Below are 19908 nucleotides of genomic sequence, written 5' to 3'. Positions count from 1 at the left end.
TACATATCTACACACAACACAACTTCTGCAAGTTCTGCACTACAAATTTCGCCAAGATTGAAAAAGCAAAAATATGTGTCGCACAGATGAACGCTATATCACACCATGAGCTGACTGCTCTCAATTCACAACAATATGCATCCATCCAACCTGCATCAGCCATTCTGACCAAAACTTGAAAGCATGCAATCCCCATCATCATCATCATCATCATCATCATCATCATCATCATCATCACAACTATTCCCGAATTCAGCAATAGATTCAAGCAATAATTAAACAAGATACTGACTACTCCACGATCATCTCCACTATACCAATTGCTGTACGAACGCAAACCGTAACTAAGTAAGTCGGTGTATCATATAAGACGAAAAAAGGAAAGTAAAGCTAGAGGAAATACCACTGGTCACTGCTTACAGTTGTTAGCTAGCTACTGCTGATGTCAGTTCAGTTTCCACAATGGTACAGTACGGTTTGTTGTAAATAAGCACACACTGCACAAACAGTCAAATTTGTACAAATAAAGTGAATTTGCAATTAGCAACTAGCAGTGGGTGAATAAAGATGGTTAAAGCCTCTGAACACCCACACAGATGTGTTCAGTTATTCTGGCTGATGAGATCTCTGCTCAGGTTGAAGGTGAGCTCAGATGGGAATTTATTTATTCGTTATCACAAACCATTTCTACCAATAAGACAAAGGTGTAATCTTTCGTGTCCTAACAGGTGCAAAAGAGCTAACAGGAGACCCAGGAAGATGTAAATGAATCAGATATTTGTTTTTACACCAATATGTAGTAATCTAAATGTAGCCTTTGTCCCAACCGGCCGTCCTCCAAGAGCCAGGGTCTGTCTCAGGTTTCTGCCTGTTTAAAAGAAGTTTTTCCTCGCCGTTGTCGCACCAAATGCTTGCTCTTGGGGGGAATGGTTGGGTCTTTGTGAATTATAGAGTGTGGTCTAGACTTACTCTATCTGTAAAGTGTCCTGAGGTAACTCCTGTTATTATAGGACACTATAAATAAAATTGAATTGAATTCTACCCCCCAGGCCACTAGATCCTAAACGAGGACAGCAGTAACAGGGGTACTTACTCACACACATACCTCTCAAGTCACACGCATTTCCACCTGTTCACACGCTCACACACCACACCTTGTATTTCTCACGCAGAGAAGTTACCAGGGTAACGCCCACCAAGTTGCGCCGCTATGTTTTAAACAGTGGAACAGGAAGAGGAATCAAGTGAGTTCCCCGTAGAGTTCAGAAGGCCCTGCCAAGCACCAGCTGAGTGAGTGCGGATTTCGTCGCTGTTTGTGACTTTGCCTGAGACTGAGTGACAAGTGTACTCGCCCTGTTGTTTATCTGGTTGCCATGACTTGGCGAGTGATGGCGTCCTGTCACTGTTCCAGTTGAGGGGAGAGAGAGAGGAGGACAGTTTGCATTTCATTTCAATGGCACATTTCATTATATTTTATCCAGACAATGCATAGTATTAATTATTGCGCGCACACACACACACACACACACACACACACACACACACACACACACACACACACACACACACACACACACACACACACACACAAAGAAATACTGAATTAAATAAACATTTTTTTATTTGTACTAATTTATGTCATTTATCAGATCAGCCCCCCGTCCCCACCCAAACCCCTGCCGCCAAAATCTCCCTCTGAACCCTGTTCATAACTTGAGAGCCCTGCACACATTCCTTAAAACACAAAACATCATAAAACACAACATATACTGTATGTGTGCTGGAGGTCAGAAATGTTACAATAAAAATACAACACAAAATAACTGCAAACTACAACTTAATTGGATGAAAATAGAGTACAAAGAAATAACAGGCTAAAACTTAATTTGAAGAACACTCATAATTAATAAAAGTAAAAACAGTGTGTAGTAAAAATATAATTACAAAATGCCTGACTGTAATTTTGGAGGATATCCACTTGATTGGTCTAGAGCCTCAAAGTAGATCAACTCTGGAGCGTTTTTGTGCACAGAAGAAGGTTCCTTCTCAGGCGTTTAAGCTTAAAGAAATCCATGGCATCTGTGACGCTGTGCAAACGTAGTGCCAACAACAACAACAACAACAACAACAACTATTTGTTAAGCCTGTTCATCCTGTTCAAGGCTGTGAGAGCTGAAGCCCGCAGGAACCAATCACAGCGGTGCTCGGCAGCTCAGGAATCTACGGGTAATGTGAGCAGCCAGCATCGCACTCTGAAACAAAATACATAAACAATGAAGGGAATAAACGACGGAGCAAAGTACCGCAACAGTTAAGAACATTAATATAGAATCGAAATATTGCAATAATGGGGGGATAAAGAGTCTATCAGAGTCCGTCAGTGTGTCGATAGCCCTTTCCCAATTCCCAGTTTGTGCATCCCCAATTCCTCTCCTCAATTCCTCTCCTCAAAAAAAAAATTTTTAGCTCTTTCATTTCAAACTCTACAATCTTCACACTACCTGGTACATTCAGCCCACCGCTCCATGTGACCTGCAAAAGGGGATTACTCAATCAAAATATTATCTCCTGTTTCAAATGTAAATAAATCCATCAATGAATAAATCATTGTGAGACGTGTTTATGGCAATTTGAATGCAGTGGTTCATTTTAAAGAGATATGAGGCATTTTGCATTTAGTGTGTGCAGTTTTGGGAATTGTGTGTAGTGTTTGGAAAAGAGGAGACATTGTTTTGAAAGTGTGTGCAAGCTGCTGTAAAAGAAAAACTGTAACGAGCACGCTTTTTTGATGCACCGAAAATATTTTCTACAATCTTGTCAAATTGCTTACCAAGATCACTTTTTTTTAGTCCACACACGCGCACACACACACACACACACACACACACACACACACACACACACACACACACACACACACAGTTCACAAGTTTAAAGACCACACTAACAACAGAATACATTTAGGGACCTTTACTGTAATAAATAATAAAATATAAATAATACAAAAAAAAACAGACTTAAATTATGGACCTTTGGCACTGAGGGAGGGCAAAGTCATATTCGGAATAATAATGCAATATATTAGTGCGTGTGTAAACATACTCACTGTCTGTTATTATCTTATTTACATAGTAATCATCTGAAGTGGCATTCAGAGTAACACTGACCCTTACTGTCAGAGCTGTGGAACTGCCCGTTCCAACCTCCTACCTTCACTTATAGCTCTTGCTTCCTGCTGATCTGATCCTGTAACATACTGTGTGGCTGTTTTATGCTTTTAAACCAGTTTTTTTTTCTCTTCCCCTCCCCTGTTTTCTCTCCAGGTGCTAAACCGATGATTGGTTCACACCTGTGCAGCCCAGTGATGCAGGTCATTGGTTCCCTCAGGTTTTGAGTTGGCCAATCAACATTCAAGGCCTTTCATACGGTCAATAAAAGGAGCACACCTGAGGAGTTTGCTCTCTCTGATCACTGTGGTTGCTTGTGTTCAAACTTTAAAACTTGATAACAAAAAGAGGTTGAGGACTGTAGGGGAGTTAGGTTATGCTGTACATCTTCTTCTCAGGTTAAACTTTGTCTAGATACACCAGGTTTTAGTGGGCGGTGCCCCCCCACATATATGTTTTGTGAAGCACTTTTGTTAGAGAAGCAGGCTAGGTCTTTTTGGTTTGTGTTTCGTTCTAGGAGCTAGATATGAGTTCGGCCTATTTCTGTCATATTTTAATTTGTTTGGCACAACTTCCAGGTTCTATCTTCCTCCACATTTTGTTTAATTTTCACTTCCACTTTCACTAATTTTGATTGTCGTGTTGTTGTAGCAGTAGCCTACCTATGGAGGTGGATCTATGTAGCTGTAATGGAATGAAAGGAAACCAGCCTTTATCAAAAGAAGTCCTGAAATCACTACACAATCAACAAATTACTATTTCCTCTCCCCAAAATCTATAATATATAATTCTATAATATAATTTGCCAAACAAAAAGGTTTCCTAAATCAGGGAGAGATTTAAGAATTACTGTATATGTGCATAGGTTCAATGATTGTATGAGAAACAATTAAAGGACTCTATCACCCAATTCATGCAACTTATTTATTTATTTTTTATCTTGTGTGGGTTTGATACCTTCCTGCTTCTATGGCTGTGGCACCTGAATGTAATCCTGCACATCAACTTTTGGTTAAATTCTGAACACCATAATGTTTTGCCTTTTTATATGAGATTAAATCAATTCTTTATTTTGTTAAACAACGTACTATCTATCAGTCTACATAAGGACCATTTATGGTAATTATGTCATCAATATGACAGTGTAAACTAAAATGGCTGGCATTATTTTATATTTTCTTATTGTTAATAAATCTCATGAAAAGACAAAACTCAACGGTGTGTTAGTCGGATTTTTTTTTCAGAAGGCAAATGAGTCTGTTCCCCAAAATGTTAAAACTATTCCTAAAAGTGAATGCTGGTTTAAGTAAAATAAGATAAGATAAATGCAGCTGCTGGAACGTTTGTATTACCTTGATGTTAAATAAGCACTGAGTGAGTTTCATGAAACCTGAAACAAATCCAGTGCACAATTGTGGTTTCATTGATATGTTATCAAGCGTACGCCGTTGTGACGGAGAGTTTGTAGATGTGGTTAATAATTATTTTCCAGCTGATATCTAAGAATCAACAACAGAAGGAAAGCAGCGGGCGCCTTCATGTCCTCCTCCACACTGAACTGCAGTCATGCTGCTGAACGCTCTGCTCTTAGTGTTGAGCTCTCAGGGCGTCTGGCCCAGAAAGTCCGAACCTGCCCTGGATGAGGCGGACGCAGGGTTCTTCAGGGGGTCGGACAGATACGACTTTGCCCTGGAGGTTCCTGCTGCGGGGATGGAGTGTTTCTGGCACTTTGCTCACCAGAGCGGAAACTTCTACCTGACGTACATGGTGAGAGTTTTCACTGTTTTCACCTGCATGATGGGTTTTGTCTTGTCTGCATAGACAAATGTTTGTAATTTGACGTATACTGTCATGAAACGAATGCACAGTAAGGTTTGTTTCTGTGGCTGTGTACCTTTTGTCCTCAGGCTTATCGCACTAACTTTCAATGTCATCCGGTTTGACTTTTAAACATGAAAATTGGTAGCCTGACAAGCCAGACCCACATCCAGATGTTGGGTGTGGGAACTCACCATTGGTCAGGGCTCAATCAGAGGGGCGGGATAAACGGTTGTCTTTCAAATTCCCTCTGCACGCAATAGGATAGCGCTACAACCAACCAGAGCAACGAAGAAGGTAGCGCAGCTAGTCGATAGGTTTAACTTTTGCCGTATCCGGTCGGCAAAACTCCGAACACATCTTCCTTTTTTAAGAATGACTTCAGTGTTGTTCTTTGTTCTTTTCTCAAAGAAAAGCTGAACTCCAAGTCTTCCAGAGTCGCGGCCAAAGCCGATTCCAAAGACCGCTGTTCGCCAGCTGCAGCCATCTTCTTTGTTTTCAAGTAGCGGGGAATTCACACGGAACCATTGCAACTCTGCCATCATTATGTTAAGCCCCGCCCATAGACTATATACACGATGTGATTGGCCTGACTAGAGCTTGGTTTTTCCAACGGAGAGTTGCTAGACTGACCCTGGCTGCAAATCACATTTGCTGCCACTAGGGTGCAATTTCTAGGCTACAAAATTGTCAGTGTTCCCATGGGATTAATGTGTGCAAAAATGTTCCCATACCTTCAAGAAATAAAGATATGTGTAATACTCTTTTACTTGAAGATCCAGTGTGTAGGATTTAGGGCAATCTATTGAAAGAAATGTAATATTACATAAGCTATGTTTTCTTTAGTTTATGATCAACTTAGACTAAGAACCATTGTGTTTTCGTAAGCTTACAATGAGCTGTTTATCTACATACAGACAGGGTCCTCTTCGTGAATGTATATTAAGAACTGGAACTGGGGACCTCTGCCTGCTGAGCCGGCTATTTTTCGGTTTAGGGCTCAGCTAACATGAATGGGGGTTAACTGATTTATACTGTTCTAGACTGTCCAAATGTTATCCGATAGAGAAACGAGTCATTTCACAGGGTTTGTGATGCTCAAAAAAATTTATCACTGATTTACAGACGTTTCTTTCCGCCATGTAAGTCTATGGGGAAAAGTCTTTTTGGGCCAGAGGGCATCATGTGACGAACACAGAAGTTGTAATTCCACAGTTTTGCCACTTTATTCAATTTGCTTAAAAGCTTGGAACACTTCCTGGGGGCCTGGTCCTTTTTTCCAGGGAGTGCGCCATGTTGCACCGCCGTATTTCTAGCACAGACCAAACTCTGGCTCTAGAGAGGGCCGTGTGTACCTTAGTCCTCCTACACACTTAAACACAGTTGAAGTTTCAGTTGGTTGCAATCTGCAACATCACCACTAGATGTCACTAGATCCTACACACTGGAAGTTTTTAAAGTACCTGTTTGTGTAAGATATATCCGGCTTTAATATACACAGACAATATCAGGACTTGCTTAATGTGTGAACACAGGTTCAGTGGGTAACAGGGATGGCCAATGATCCCCGGCTGTTTGTGACGGTCAACTCGCCACAGGGTGCTCTCGTGGCTTCAACGAACGAGGTTGTCGGTCAAATGAACTTCCAGACTGAGTTGACAGGTAGGGTGATCAGAAACACACATATATACATTCAATAATTATATTCCGTTTATGAGGTAACTGCAGTGTCCTCCCAACAGGTTTTTACCGGTTGTGTCTTGGGAACCACAACAACCAGTTCGGAGGCATCAGGGTCTTTGTAAACTTTGGCGTGATCTACGAAGGCTTCGAGGAGTCTGAGAGAGAGATGGAGGAGGGAGAGATGGTCCTCAACAGCACTTTGGCCGGTATTGAGGTATTTGTCTGACTTCAAGTCTCTGGGATTCAAGACATAGTTACGTTTAGCACAGTCAGAACCAGTTTTGCTGGAGCTGAATCAACGTTTTACAAAAGAACAGCCATTTCAGTTTTTACTCGACAGAATATTTCAGGCTTTTGTTGATTGTCACAGCATAACCACAACTCTGGGAAAACTTGATCATTACGTGTCTAGGCTTACAAAGTTTGGCTGCCCGTGCCTTTCAATATAAAGAGCTCGGTTAGCCAGGCTGCAGGCTAAGGTGATGGCCTGCCTGTCCCTTGGTTTGCTGTCGCTTCACTCCGTCTTCCGACAGGCTTAGTCACTGGTTGGTGTTGATCAGCCTGGATGCTCTGGTCACAGTGCATTTTTTTTAAATATGTTAGGTCCATATGTGTTTGTGTTATGTGGTGAATGTGAAAATGAACTGCTACCTCCTCTGTCAGCTCTAGCCACTGACAAGAAATAAGCAGAGAAATCAGACCAATCACAAAAGCTGGTCAGTCTGACATCATGTTGCCTGAGCTCATTACTATTCATTAGTTCGCCCAGTTGTGGTGGGTAAAGGATGCTGACAGCCAGGCTCTCATTGGCTAGCTGTTAGCCAATCAGATTCAAACAGCTTAGCTTGTTGAATATTAATGAGAACTGGCAGAAATCGACCGGAGTCTTCCTGTAGGCTTTCTATACCACGCTAGAATGGCTTGAAACAAAGTAACCAAGGCATTTTTTCCACAAAAAATGTTACAGAGTCCATGGTAGAACTTCAGACTTTATCACAAAGTAATGAAATACGTGTGGCAAGGCACCTTTAAGTCTCAACCCCCTCACAGCTGCTCACAATGTCCCCGTCTGTAACCCCGTCTGTAATCCCTAAATTATCATATTTAAACAGCATGAGAAAATGGGACTCACATTTTTCTTCAAAGTTAAAGAACTTTTTTTTTTTAAATAATTAAAGTTAACATTACAGTTCAATTTATTCCTATTTGTATACAGCAGATACACCTCCTCAAATATTGAGTAAAGCTCTTTTTATTTAGTACTGTGTGACTCACTTCACTTATTTATTTGTTATAATGTTAGACTAACTACAGGTACTTCCATACTTTCAAACGTGACACTATATTCCACCAATCATCTAAAGCCTGTTGCATCTATGACATGAAACTACAGTGTACCATGTCTGCTTTAGGAGAGTGTGCAGAAGCTCCAGAATCAGATCTTCCACATGTGGCGTCATTACAACTTTGCCCGCATGAGGAAAGGGAAGGATCACTACCTGCTCCTGTCCAACTTCAACTACGTCACGTGGTGGTCGGCGACCCAAAGCCTCGTCATCCTCGTGTCCGGATACCTGCAGCTCTGCGTCCTCAAAAGACTCTTCCGCACGGACTCCAGCCGGCCGCGATGCTGAGAGCACAACATCTTTTTGATCGCTGCTTTGATTCTACTTCTACTGTCTCATATCAGATTTTTATTGATGCATGTTTGGAAAAGATAAAAGATCCTGCACTCTATCTGAAGCTAGAGACTGAATCACTTCTTTGATAAAGAGAAATCTGAGTCCTAAACGTTCTTCCTTGTTCTTTCTTCTGTTGATATAGGTACCCTGACATTTTACAAGTTATTGTCTCTAGATAATATATACGTATATATCATATATTTTGATGAGTTTTAGGGACTGGTGAGGTTTAACTATAAGCCTAATAGTAACAGCTCATTCTGAGCCTCTCAGTGCTGGTCCGGTGTATCCGGTACCTTCTTCCCGACCAGGAGAACAGACTGTTACTCGGGTGGTTTGGATCTTTAAAGGTCCCATGACACGGTGCTCTTTGGATGCTTTTATATAGGCCTTAGTAGTCCCCTAATACTGTATCTGAAGTCTCTTTTATATAGACCTTAGTGGTCCCCTAATACTGTATCTGAAGTCTCTTTTATATAGACCTTAGTGGTCCCCTAATACTGTATCTGAAGTCTCTTTTATATAGGCCTTAGTGGTCCCCTAATACTGTATCTGAAGTCTCTTTTATATAGACCTTAGTGGTCCCCTAATACTGTATCTGAAGTCTCTTTTATACAGACCTTAGTGGTCCCCTAATACTGTATCTGAAGTCTCTTTTATATAGACCTTAGTGGTCCCCTAATACTGTATCTGAAGTCTCTTTTATATAGACCTTAGTGGTCCCCTAATACTGTATCTGAAGTCTCTTTTATACAGACCTTAGTGGTCCCCTAATACTGTATCTGAAGTCTCTTTTATATAGACCTTAGTGGTCCCCTAATACTGTATCTGAAGTCTCTTTTATATAGGCCTTAGTGGTCACCTAATACTGTATCTGAAGTCTCTTTTATATAGACCTTAGTGGTCCCCTAATACTGTATCTGAAGTCTCTTTTATATAGACCTTAGTGGTCCCCTAATACTGTATCTGGTCTCTTTTATATAGACCTTAGTGGTCCCCTAATACTGTATCTGAAGTCTCTTTTATATAGACCTTAGTGGTCCCCTAATACTGTATCTGAAGTCTCTTTTATATAGACCTTAGTGGTCCCCTAATACTGTATCTGGTCTCTTTTATATAGATCTTAGTGGTCCCCTAATACTGTATCTGAAGTCTCTTTTATATAGACCTTAGTGGTCCCCTAATACTGTATCTGAAGTCTCTTTTATATAGACCTTAGTGGTCCCCTAATACTGTATCTGGTCTCTTTTATATAGATCTTAGTGGTCCCCTAATACTGTATCTGGTCTCTTTTATATAGACCTTAGTGGTCCCCTAATACTGTATCTGGTCTCTTTTATATAGACCTTAGTGGTCCCCTAATACTGTATCTGAAGTCTCTTTTATATAGACCTTAGTGGTCCCTTAATACTGTATCTGGTCTCTTTTTTATAGACCTTAGTGGTCCTCTAATACTGTATCTGAAGTCTCTTTTATATAGAGCTTAGTGGTCCCCTAATACTGTATCTGAAGTCTCTTTTATATAGACCTTAGTGGTCCCCTAATACTGTATCTGAAGTCTCTTTTATATAGACCTTAGTGGTCCCCTAATACTGTATCTGAAGTCTCTTTTATATAGACCTTAGTGGTCCCCTAATACTGTATCTGAAGTCTCTTTCCCGAAATTCAGCCTTGGCGCAGAATTACAGCCACTAGAGCCAGTCCCACAATGAGCTTTCCTTAGGATGTGCCATTTCTGTGTCTGTAGCTATTGAGGAGGAGAGAGGGGGGGCAAGGTGGAGGGTGGGGGTGTGGCCTTGACCAACAGCCACTTTGCTCGTTTGAAAGCCATGACGTCTCTTTCTCTCTCATGGGTGGGCCAAATTCTCTGGGTGGGCAAAGCAGAGTAAGGGGAGGTAACCTTGCTCCTTATGACCTCATAAGGAGAAGATTCCTGATTTCTAGCCACTGGGGGACCATAGGCAGGCTGCGGGAACGCAGATTAATGTTAAAAAACCTCATAAAGTGAAATGTTCATGCCATGGGACCTTTAATGATTGTCCTGGCATTTTTCTTGCAGCGCCTGGTGTAAATATGCTTTAGGCAGGGGAGGGCATCGCCTATTGTGTGTACATTATTCATGTATGATTTGATCCATTTTCACTTTTGATTTTGAAACCTCACCCCCATACCGCCCCAACCGCCTTCAAAGGTGTTTTCTGTGAAATGTTCTTTGTCTTTTTGGCAGTATGAATGAATTGTATGTTGTAAAAGCTATAGACTTACAAGACGCACTGATTCAGATCAATACACTAGTTGAGCAACATTTCGCTGCTTAGACAGAGGGCTGACACATGATACTAATTCTGTGTGTAAGATGAGAAGAAGGAGATAAAATGGAGGGAAGTAAAAGAAGGAAATAAAGTTCCTGATGATATCAGTTAGAGGCTGAGCTGTCATATCGATACAGACACAGTTACTCTCCATTAGTCCGGTTATAGACCTGCATATGTCTCCAGTTTCTTCAATGCTTCAGTTACATCTGGGGCACGTTCAATCTTAAAACTTTGTGCACCGTTTGGCTACGGTTTCCTGGTTAAACGTTTCCTCGGAACGGTGTGAAACGGTGTGCAACAGGCTTTGAGTTATGTGTGTCTCTCGTTTATTGGCTGTGTCACAGGTGATACCCAATCAGCAGAGACGTGTCTGTAAACTCGCAGTTATAAAAATGCAGAGCGCTTGCGCACACAACAGGGTGTTCAACCACCCCCCATTTCAGTTTTTGTAAAAAGGTGTTGCTACGTTTTGTTGGGGCTGATTGATAATCGTTTTCCCCCGGTTGGAAAACAGCCGGGCCAATTGGCTGGTTGACATTCTGTCTCTCTGTCCCTCCTCTCCAGCCACATTTCTAATCTTCATCTGCCAAATGCACATATTTAAAAAGTGCCTGCTGGATAAAGGTGTGCAGTATAAAGAAAGCAAAACAGTTGCCGTGCATTTATTCCTTCTGTTGTGTGTGCTGTTCACCCGAATGGAATCATCCTTGTTTCATAACCACATTTTGGTGGACACTACAACAATTTGACTGTGAATTTGGAAGTTAATTCAGACTCCTTAGAACGAATCATCGAATAGTTGACTATTCTTTGTACAATCGCAGGTTGGAGCATTGGTATATTTTTCTTTTTAAGGCCATACTGTGTAAACTGCCTTCTTACTTCTCTTCTGACACCTAAAGTCACTATGAAATGTAATCTTCAATCATTTGGGCAAATCATGTCTTCAGTGAAAGTGCCTTTAAAGTTTTTGCACCGTCATCCTGGTATAAATTGCAGAATCATCTTAAATTAGACTACCTACCAACAATGACACAGTTTAAAATTAGGATAAAGGACTATTTGAGTACTAAATGCACATGTGCGGTTACTGAGCGCTGCTAGTGATGATGTTGAGATGATGTTAAATTGCCTTTTTCTGTTTTTACTGAATATTTTAAATATGGAACTAGTATACTGCTGTCTTGGCCAGGACTCCCATGAAAAAGAGATTCTGAATCTCAATGGGATTATTTCCTGGTAAAATAAAGGTTAATAAAAAATTATAATAAAATTCAGGGTCACCCTTACAAGATATACATGTGAATATAAATATATCCAAGAAACGTGATGATCAGGTCACGCAACTGCTCAATTGCTTGCAACTTTTTTTAGGTCTAATTCAGGCACTGGGGTTCAGTCTTTATCCATGTCAAGAAAGCAGTAATTAAAAACAATCAAACATAGAATGATTTTTTTTTTAAAGGCACTCTGGTGGGAAAAATGTCAGAAATACTCTTCAGAAGTCACCCTGCAGACATGAAGTGCAATCTGCTTTCCCTACTGGTTCTCAGATAGAGTCACAATATGCACACATGATAACATATGACTGTAGATAACCCATCACTGTACTGTTCAGTCAACCATAAAATTATTCAGAAAATCCAGTCAGACAAGTCCCAATGAGGCACTTACTGTACGAGAGATGTACTGACAACCCAGGCCCGTAGACAGGGTGGGTCCGGGTGGTTCGGCATGTGTGTGTGTTTGTGTGTGTGTGTGTGGTAAGCAACAATTTGACAACATTGTAGTAAATATTTCTGGTGCATCAAAAAGTGAGCTTGTTGCAGGTTGTTTTGTTTTTTTACAACAGCTTGCACACATTTTCAATATTATTTCTCCTTTTTAAAACTGTACACAAAATTCCCCAAACTGCACACACTAAATGCAAAATGCCTCATATCTCTTTAAAATGAACCACTGCATTCAAATTGCCATAAACACGTCTCACAATGATTTATTCATTGATGGATTTATTTACATTTGAAACAGGAGATAATATTTTGATTGAGTAATCCCCTTTTGCAGGTCACATGGAGCGGTGGGCTGAATGTACCACGTGGTGTGAAGATTGTAGAGTTTTGACAATTGTAAGTTTGTCTGAGTAAATGAGCCAAATCGATTGAGAAAAACTGTAAATGCCTGTTGCCTCGACTCCTCTCTCCTTGAGTCTCTCCTTGAGTCCTCTCTCCTCCAGTCTCTTCCTTGACTCCTCGGCTCGGATCTCCTGTGGGCGAAGCAAGACGAGAGGAGAGGAATTGAGGAGAGGAATTGGGGATGCACAAACCGGGAAGTGGGAAAGGGCTACTGACACACTGAGTCTGTTTACATGCATGCATCTAAGTTTGATACAGGTCATGTAAACAGAATACTATTCAGAATAAAGCCTTTTTCTGAATATAGCATTTTTACAATCAAAACATATATTTATGTTCTTAACTGTTGCGGTACTTTGCTCTGTTGTTTAATCCCTTCATGTTTATTGTAGGCATCAAACACACCAAGGTAAATGCTCGATGGTGTTTTAAGCCCCCAACCAAGCCTTTTTCAAAGTACCTAACCCTAATCCTAGTAACTTCTGATGCCATGGATTTCTTTTAGCTACAACGCCTGAGAAGGAACCTTCTTCTGTGCACAAACACTCCAGAGTTGATCTAATATGAGGCTCTAGACCAATCAAGTGGATATCCTCCAAAATTACAGTCAGGCATTTTGTAATTATATTTTTACTGTTATTAATTATGAATGTTCATCAAATTAAGTCATTTCTGTGTACTCTATTTTCATCCAATTAAGTTGTAGTTTGCAGTTATTTTGTGTTGTATTTTTATTGTAACATTTCTGACCTCCAGCACACATACAGTATATGTTGTGTTTTATGGTGTGTTGTTTTGTGTTTTAAGGAATGTGTGGGTAAGTACCCCTGTTACCGTACTGTACCATTTTGCCAACTGAACAGACATCAGCAGTAGCTAGCTAACAACTATAAGCAGTGACCAGTGGTATTTCCTCTAGCTTTAGTTTCCTTTTTTTGTCTTATATGATACACACAAAACATTTTTTTGGGTCAGTTTACACAAAAGGGTATGCCATGTCCCCTGGGAATATGATATAATCTTCTTTCCTCCTCAAATGGATAGGTAACAGCTTTGGTATTACAGATATGTATCATGTGTGTGGGCAAATTAATTAATTTTATGGCAAGAAAACTTACACAAGTCATAAATTCAAAAACTGTCCCAAAAACCCTTAATTCACCATATCTACCTTCATGAAGTGGAGTGCCTCGGGATAAATGCAATATTTCTGCTCCAATTGAACTTTTCAACTTGCATGGACACCGACATGTTTACTTAAATTCCTGCTACCTAGAGTGTGTGTTCACACCCACGTTTTTATCTTTCTATTAACTTCATCTCTAAAATGTGCTTTCTGTTCAGTGTGAACACACCTGTCTGACTGGAATCAACATGCTGTAAACAGTATTAGGCGTCAAGGTAGATGTGCAAGTGCAGCTCTGCTGATACTTAATCTGGGTTGCTTCAGCTCAGGTCAGGCAAATTTGTGCAAAATTGTGTTTTTTTGTTGTTTTAAGTTCGGGGGCTTTCACCCCTTCCTCATTTAGTTCGGTTGAATCACTCTAGAGTTAGTTTTCCCCCCTTGGTGCGGTTCGTTTGGAAAGGTGTGAATGCAGCAATCGTACTCGGATGTGCACTAAAAGCAGACCAATCAAGAGTACTGAGAAGTGGGCTTTCCAACAAACTCAAAATATGTGTGATAAGTCCTATCTGAGCTAATGTCTCCTGTAGTCAGGTGTGCTTTTCAATCTGTGATGCATCAGAGCAGCATCCTGTAGCAACGTGCAGTGTTTCTCTCACAGAAATAAACTGCGGCCAAGCTCACCGTCACTCACATTTCCGAGGTCAAAATAGCCACTGCTAAAGTTGGAGACCGACAACGGCAGAGTCTCGATGAGCCCAGAGAGGTGAAATTATATATATATATATATATATATATATATATATATATTCTCCAATATTTCAGAAAATAGCAAAAAAATAATATAGTATATATATAAGTCACAAACAGTAACAGTAACTAAGTTATATCAGTACTTAGTTTATTCCTCTCTCTCCCTTAAATCATCTCACGACCCCTCAGATTGATCTGGTGACCCTTAGGAGGGGCCCGACCCCTAGGTTTGGAAACCACTGGACTGAACGAGCTAATTGAATATAAAGTAGTTAAAACATACTCCAGCTACAACAGTTAAAAATGCTATAATGTCTATAATGATATGCCATGTCTGCCATAATGGGTTCAGTCTGTCTGTCTGCCATGATGGGTTTGTCTGTCTGTCTGTCTGTCTGTCTGTCTGTCTGTCTGTCTGTTGCCCACTTGCTTATCTTTGGGGTTTCCAGTAATCTTCCCAGTAAACAGTGCAGTGCCTTTACCGGTATATGTATGGGTGGGGTAATTAGATGTAGCACACCCACATTTTCTGGCCAGTAGGCACGGTGTTTAAGCATATAAGAACACATATGCATGTGCATTGTCTCTGACTTGCACACTTGGATTCAGACAGGCAGCTTGTCAACAGGTAAATAATCTTTTAAGGATTTTGATGATTTCAAACTGAACTCTGCTTCTTTCTGAGATCTTACATTATCACTGCTGTCCTGGGAAACTCTCTAAATGTCTCATGGGCTAAAATAAACTGCCACCTTTAATCGTTGTGAAAATTAATATATTTATCAGATAATCCATGTTGTTTTTTTGTAGGAACATTTAAGTATATGTTCACCACTTTTGAAGTCTGTCAGGCTGTCAGGTGGCCTTATCAACATTTAAACTGGTTTTACTTGAATTATGTTTCCTGTTAAAGATTCCTTTCGAATTCAATGTCAATGCAAGTGATGGTGGACAAAATCCACACAATCCTCATTCTGTGCACAAATACGTTCCAAAGTTAATCTGAAGCTAATATGAGGCCTTTTTTAAACAAAGTTTACAGTCTTTTTAGTAACTTATTTACTCGCTGTGTTTTCTTGTTGAGCTGTGGTGGAGCGACAGCAACACAAAGACTGTAATCGGTGCTGAAAGACGTTTGAACGTATGAAGATATCCTCTTGATTTGTTTAATTCAGACTGCTGAAGCCTGATATTAATTATTAATTATCTTCTAATGGATCTGGACCTGACTTGATAAAATGTCAACCTTCCGTCAATCCTTGTTAGTCAAACCTTTTCAGACCGTTTACCCAATAAATAAAAAACGTATGGAAAAACATAATGCTGAAATATCTCCAAAAACAAAAGGCCTCCTACTTTAACCGTAGATTACAATTACAGCCAAATTAAATTATAGTTTCACAATATAATCCATATTTTCAGTTGACAGTAACCGTACACTTTAACCCTCCATATTTCTTTTAAAATGTCACGCTGATCGTGCGTGACATACAGGTACATTGTGTCGCCAAACGCTGGGATTCAACGCTGAAGTCCGACGACACAGAGACAAAAAACAGCCAATTCAAATAATAATGTTTGAATTGAACAGTTTATTTAATATTGAAATCAACAAATCCATGCTCCCTCACTGTTAGGCTTTGGAGTCGCTCGAATTTCAAATTTAAAAGATTATATTTTATCAAATCTAATCTTTGGGAAATAGTTATCTAAAACATTTTAAAATGCTCAAATCTGGAGTCACATGGGTTTCAGAGGACAGCTTTGATACATGCACATAGAACATACATATATATATATATATATATATATATATATATATATATATATATATATTAGTGGTGCACGATATATCGGCACGCGATATAATATCGGCCGATATGGTCATTTTTTACACATCGGTATCGTTCGATGTCAAAATAGGGCCGAAATAGGGCCGATGTGAATCATTCCTGTGTATTTGACGTGTGTGTGAGAATTTTGATCTAAATCTGACCTGTGGAGGGCAGTAATACGCTTAACAGCGTCTATACTGCCGAAATCAGAAAAAGAAGAAACAGCAGCAGCAGCGAGTCTGGGGGCGGGGATGTTTGTTTTTGCCGGACGGAATCTGCCGGCGAAGTGGGACACTGGAAAATTTAGTAGACCACCGGCCCTCGGTGGGCGGGGGAGAGAAGAATATTCGGAAATAAGAGGTTGCTGCGGCCTGCCGTACAGGTTAGTTTGACCAGCGGGCAGCAGCGACGGCCGGAGCGGGCAGTGGCCGGAGCGGGCAGCCACGGCGGCCGTAGCGGGCAGCAGCGATGGCCGGAGCGGGCAGCGGCCGGATCGGAGCGATCATGGGGGGACAATCTCAGCGGTGAAACGCAAACGGGGGCTGGAGTTTAGCTAACCTAGCTAGGTGGAAAGCTAACGCTAGCCAGCCACCTGTTCCATCAATGCTGCTTGCAAGTGTCTGCTCATTAGACAACAAACTGGACTACATCCAACTTCAACGAAACTCCCATCGCGAGTTCAGAGACTGCTGTTTTTCTTGTTGTGGAAACATGTTGCCGGGTAACAGTGGAGATGTTAGGGAGATGTTTAGTTGATATCCAACTAAATGCTAACTGCTGGGGGAGTTTGTGACTAGTAAATGCCGACCATTATACATTTCACGCAAATTTACAACTGTGTTTATAATCGGCTACATTTAGCTATTGCACACACACGTAAAGTTCAGCTAACGCATCCTAGCATTAGCGCTTGGTGGACTGTAAACACCTGTTTCGTATGTCGTTTTTATATATTTTAAATGTGTAACCATTAGAGCCCCGTTGAAATGTTGTTTCGTGTATATGGTTGAAATGAGAATAAAACACATTTGGGTTGAGTTGAATGCTGCCTCACTGTCGGTCTGTAAACGGTAGGCATGGCTTGGGAATGGAGTCTAAGCAGCGAAGCAAGTGCATTCTGGGATTTGGTGTCTTTCATCCATATGAGCCAAAAACACATTTTCTGGCTTATCTCAGCCTAGAAGGCACCAATTTCTATAATTTTGAGGGTTAGGCCTAACCCTAAAGTACTTGGCAGTTGCTGTACTTACAGTTCAGAAGACTTTAAAAGCCAGTGTCTGTTCAGTCCAGTTTGTTCTGGCTCCATTTTCACATTTTACCTCTTTCAATACTTTTGGCTTTGGCCATTTAAGGCCTACTACTGTACTTTAAAGTTTTGAACTGTTGTACAATGTTCACAGAATACAGTGACTCAAGTGAGTTAGATGTTTATTGTGAATACTCTTGGCTGGTTGGCTTATTCATAGTGTGATTTCAGGACACACTTGTATCCTCTTAAAAAATTATTTTTATATAAATATTTATTTTTTCTTCTGAAAATCTGATGACAGTCATATTTTGCACACAGGTAAAGGTGCCCAATATCAGTGATTTCTTAAAATAAATCACAAAAGTAAAAACAATGCGTTTTGGTAAATAGTTCCTTATTTGATTATCATAAAAATGTGTTTTCTGTACAGAGATATCGACATCGGTAAATATCGGTATCGGCCATAACAGCAATATTAATATCGGTTATCGGTATCGGCCACAATTTTCACATCGGTGCATCACTAATATATATATAATATATATATATACTGATATTACACACAAAATGTGTTCAAAACCTCAGAATCACAATCAGCTTTAATGGACAATTAAGTGTGAACACATACAAGCTAGGGCGTAATTTCCACTGGGGACAGGGGGGACATGTCCCCACACACACACACACACTTTCAATTAGTTTGATACTTTATTTAGCCTATACGTCTTGGGGATTGGCCACTATTTTAAGCAACAAAGAAAGACATTTTTCTTATAGTCTCTCATAGTTAAGTACTATCATTTCTGGCATAATTTATTATTATGGTCAAATAAATAAATGTACGTAGAAATGGGATTCAAATAGAAAAAAAATCCTGGCTGACGACACCCAGACCCTGTGTTTTGTGTGTCAGCTGAACACACTTGTGGCATTCTTTCTACAATGGAAATCAAATATTCTTCAGAAAGTTCTTCCCAACTCTGTTGCAGAAGTTCCCATAAATGTGTGGTACTTGTAGATTGCTTTGTTTTGTTTTTCTGTCCAGTTCATCCCAAACCAGCTCAATGGGGTTTAAGTCTGGTGACTGTGCTGGCCACTCCATGTTTTTAAGCTTACCATCTTGTTCTTTTTTGCTAAGGTAGTTCTGGCATAGCTTGGACTTATGTTTTGGGTCATTATCTTGCTGTAGGATGAACCCCTGACCAACTAGGCGCATACCAGCGGGTACTGCATGGCGCTGCAAAAATGCTGTGGTAGCCGTTTTGGTTCAGGGTGCCTTTCACTCTGTACAACTCACCGACCCTGGATCCAGCAAAACAGCCCCAGACCATCACGCTTCCTCCTCCATGACATTGATGTCACACACTGAGAAACCATCCTTTCGCCTACTCAACGGCGTGATGAACCGAAGATTTTAAATTTTGATTCATCAGTCCGTAGCACCTTCTTCCAGTCTTCAGTAGTCCATTGGCAGTGTTTCTTGGTCCAGGCAAGCCTCTTTTTCTTAGCAATGGCTTTCTTGCTGCAACTCGACCGATCAAACCTGCAGCTTTAAGTCTTCTCTTTCCAGTTGAAACTGAGACTTGCTTATTACGACCACTATTAAGCTGTGCTTGAAGCTGTTGTCCTGTGAGCCACCTATCACGCAAGCTGTTGACTCTCAGAAACTTGTCTTCTGATTCTGTTGTGGCTTTGGGTCTGCCAGACCTCTTCCTGTCAGAGTTTCCCCCAGTTTCTAAGTGTCTTTTGATGGTGAAGAATACTGTACTCACTGACACCTTGACTTTCTTTGCAATTTCTCTGTAGGAAAGACCAATATTCTTAAGTGTTATGATGGTCTGTCTCTCTTCCATTGTTAATTGCCTTTTTCCCGTCATTTTTATAACAACACACTACTTTCTGCAGTACAATACTGTTCAAATAATGCTCACGAGGGTATGGTACCACAGTGTGTTCCAACAATACTTTTATACAAACAGAGGGGGTTGTAAGTAATCCAGACAAGTTGGAACACCTGTGGGAATTGGTAGCACCAACTTTCAAAGCTTGATCAACCTCCATTGCTGCAGAACAGCTTTACGTTGTTAACCCATTTCTTGTTCCCTGAAAAAGGCCTTTTTGTAAAATTTATTTTTCAGTTTTGGGTAA

The 19908-nt window shown here is 40.5% G+C and overlaps 2 protein-coding genes across 2 annotated transcripts in view; both read left to right on the top strand.

Annotated features, from left to right (window-relative positions):
- Positions 1-4733: 4733 nt before the first annotated feature.
- Positions 4734-8302, top strand: LOC120564748 (transmembrane emp24 domain-containing protein 6-like). Its single transcript, XM_039809965.1, has 4 exons — positions 4734-4934; positions 6521-6647; positions 6728-6882; positions 8081-8302. Exons 1-4 carry the CDS (start codon positions 4734-4736, stop codon positions 8300-8302), a joined length of 705 nt encoding a protein of 234 aa, XP_039665899.1.
- A 6962-nt stretch (positions 8303-15264) lies between these two features.
- LOC120563745 (protein transport protein sec31-like) overlaps positions 15265-19908 on the top strand; it is a 6468-nt gene continuing 1824 nt past the window's right edge. Inside the window, exon 1 of the mRNA XM_039808136.1 lies at positions 15265-15304. The gene's annotated coding sequence lies outside the window, so the exon portion shown is untranslated. The remainder of the gene's footprint in view (positions 15305-19908) is intronic.

The sequence above is a fragment of the Perca fluviatilis genome, chromosome 8 (genome assembly GCF_010015445.1).
Source record: "Perca fluviatilis chromosome 8, GENO_Pfluv_1.0, whole genome shotgun sequence".
In the NCBI taxonomy this organism is placed as follows: Eukaryota; Metazoa; Chordata; class Actinopteri; order Perciformes; family Percidae; genus Perca; species Perca fluviatilis.
Note: the sequence above shows the minus strand (reverse complement) of the source record. Positions and strands in the feature narration are given on the sequence as shown.

What these genes read in the sequence shown, in the direction of transcription:
- LOC120564748 (XM_039809965.1), top strand. Translation starts at nt 4,734, where the DNA reads ATGCTGCTGAACGCTCTGCTCTTAGTGTTGAGCTCTCAGGGCGTCTGG. An exon ending in CTTCCAGACTGAGTTGACAG is followed by an intron (nt 6,648 to 6,727) that starts GTAGGGTGATCA and finishes TCCTCCCAACAG; the next exon opens with GTTTTTACCGGTTGTGTCTT. An exon ending in GCACTTTGGCCGGTATTGAG is followed by an intron (nt 6,883 to 8,080) that starts GTATTTGTCTGA and finishes TGTCTGCTTTAG; the next exon opens with GAGAGTGTGCAGAAGCTCCA.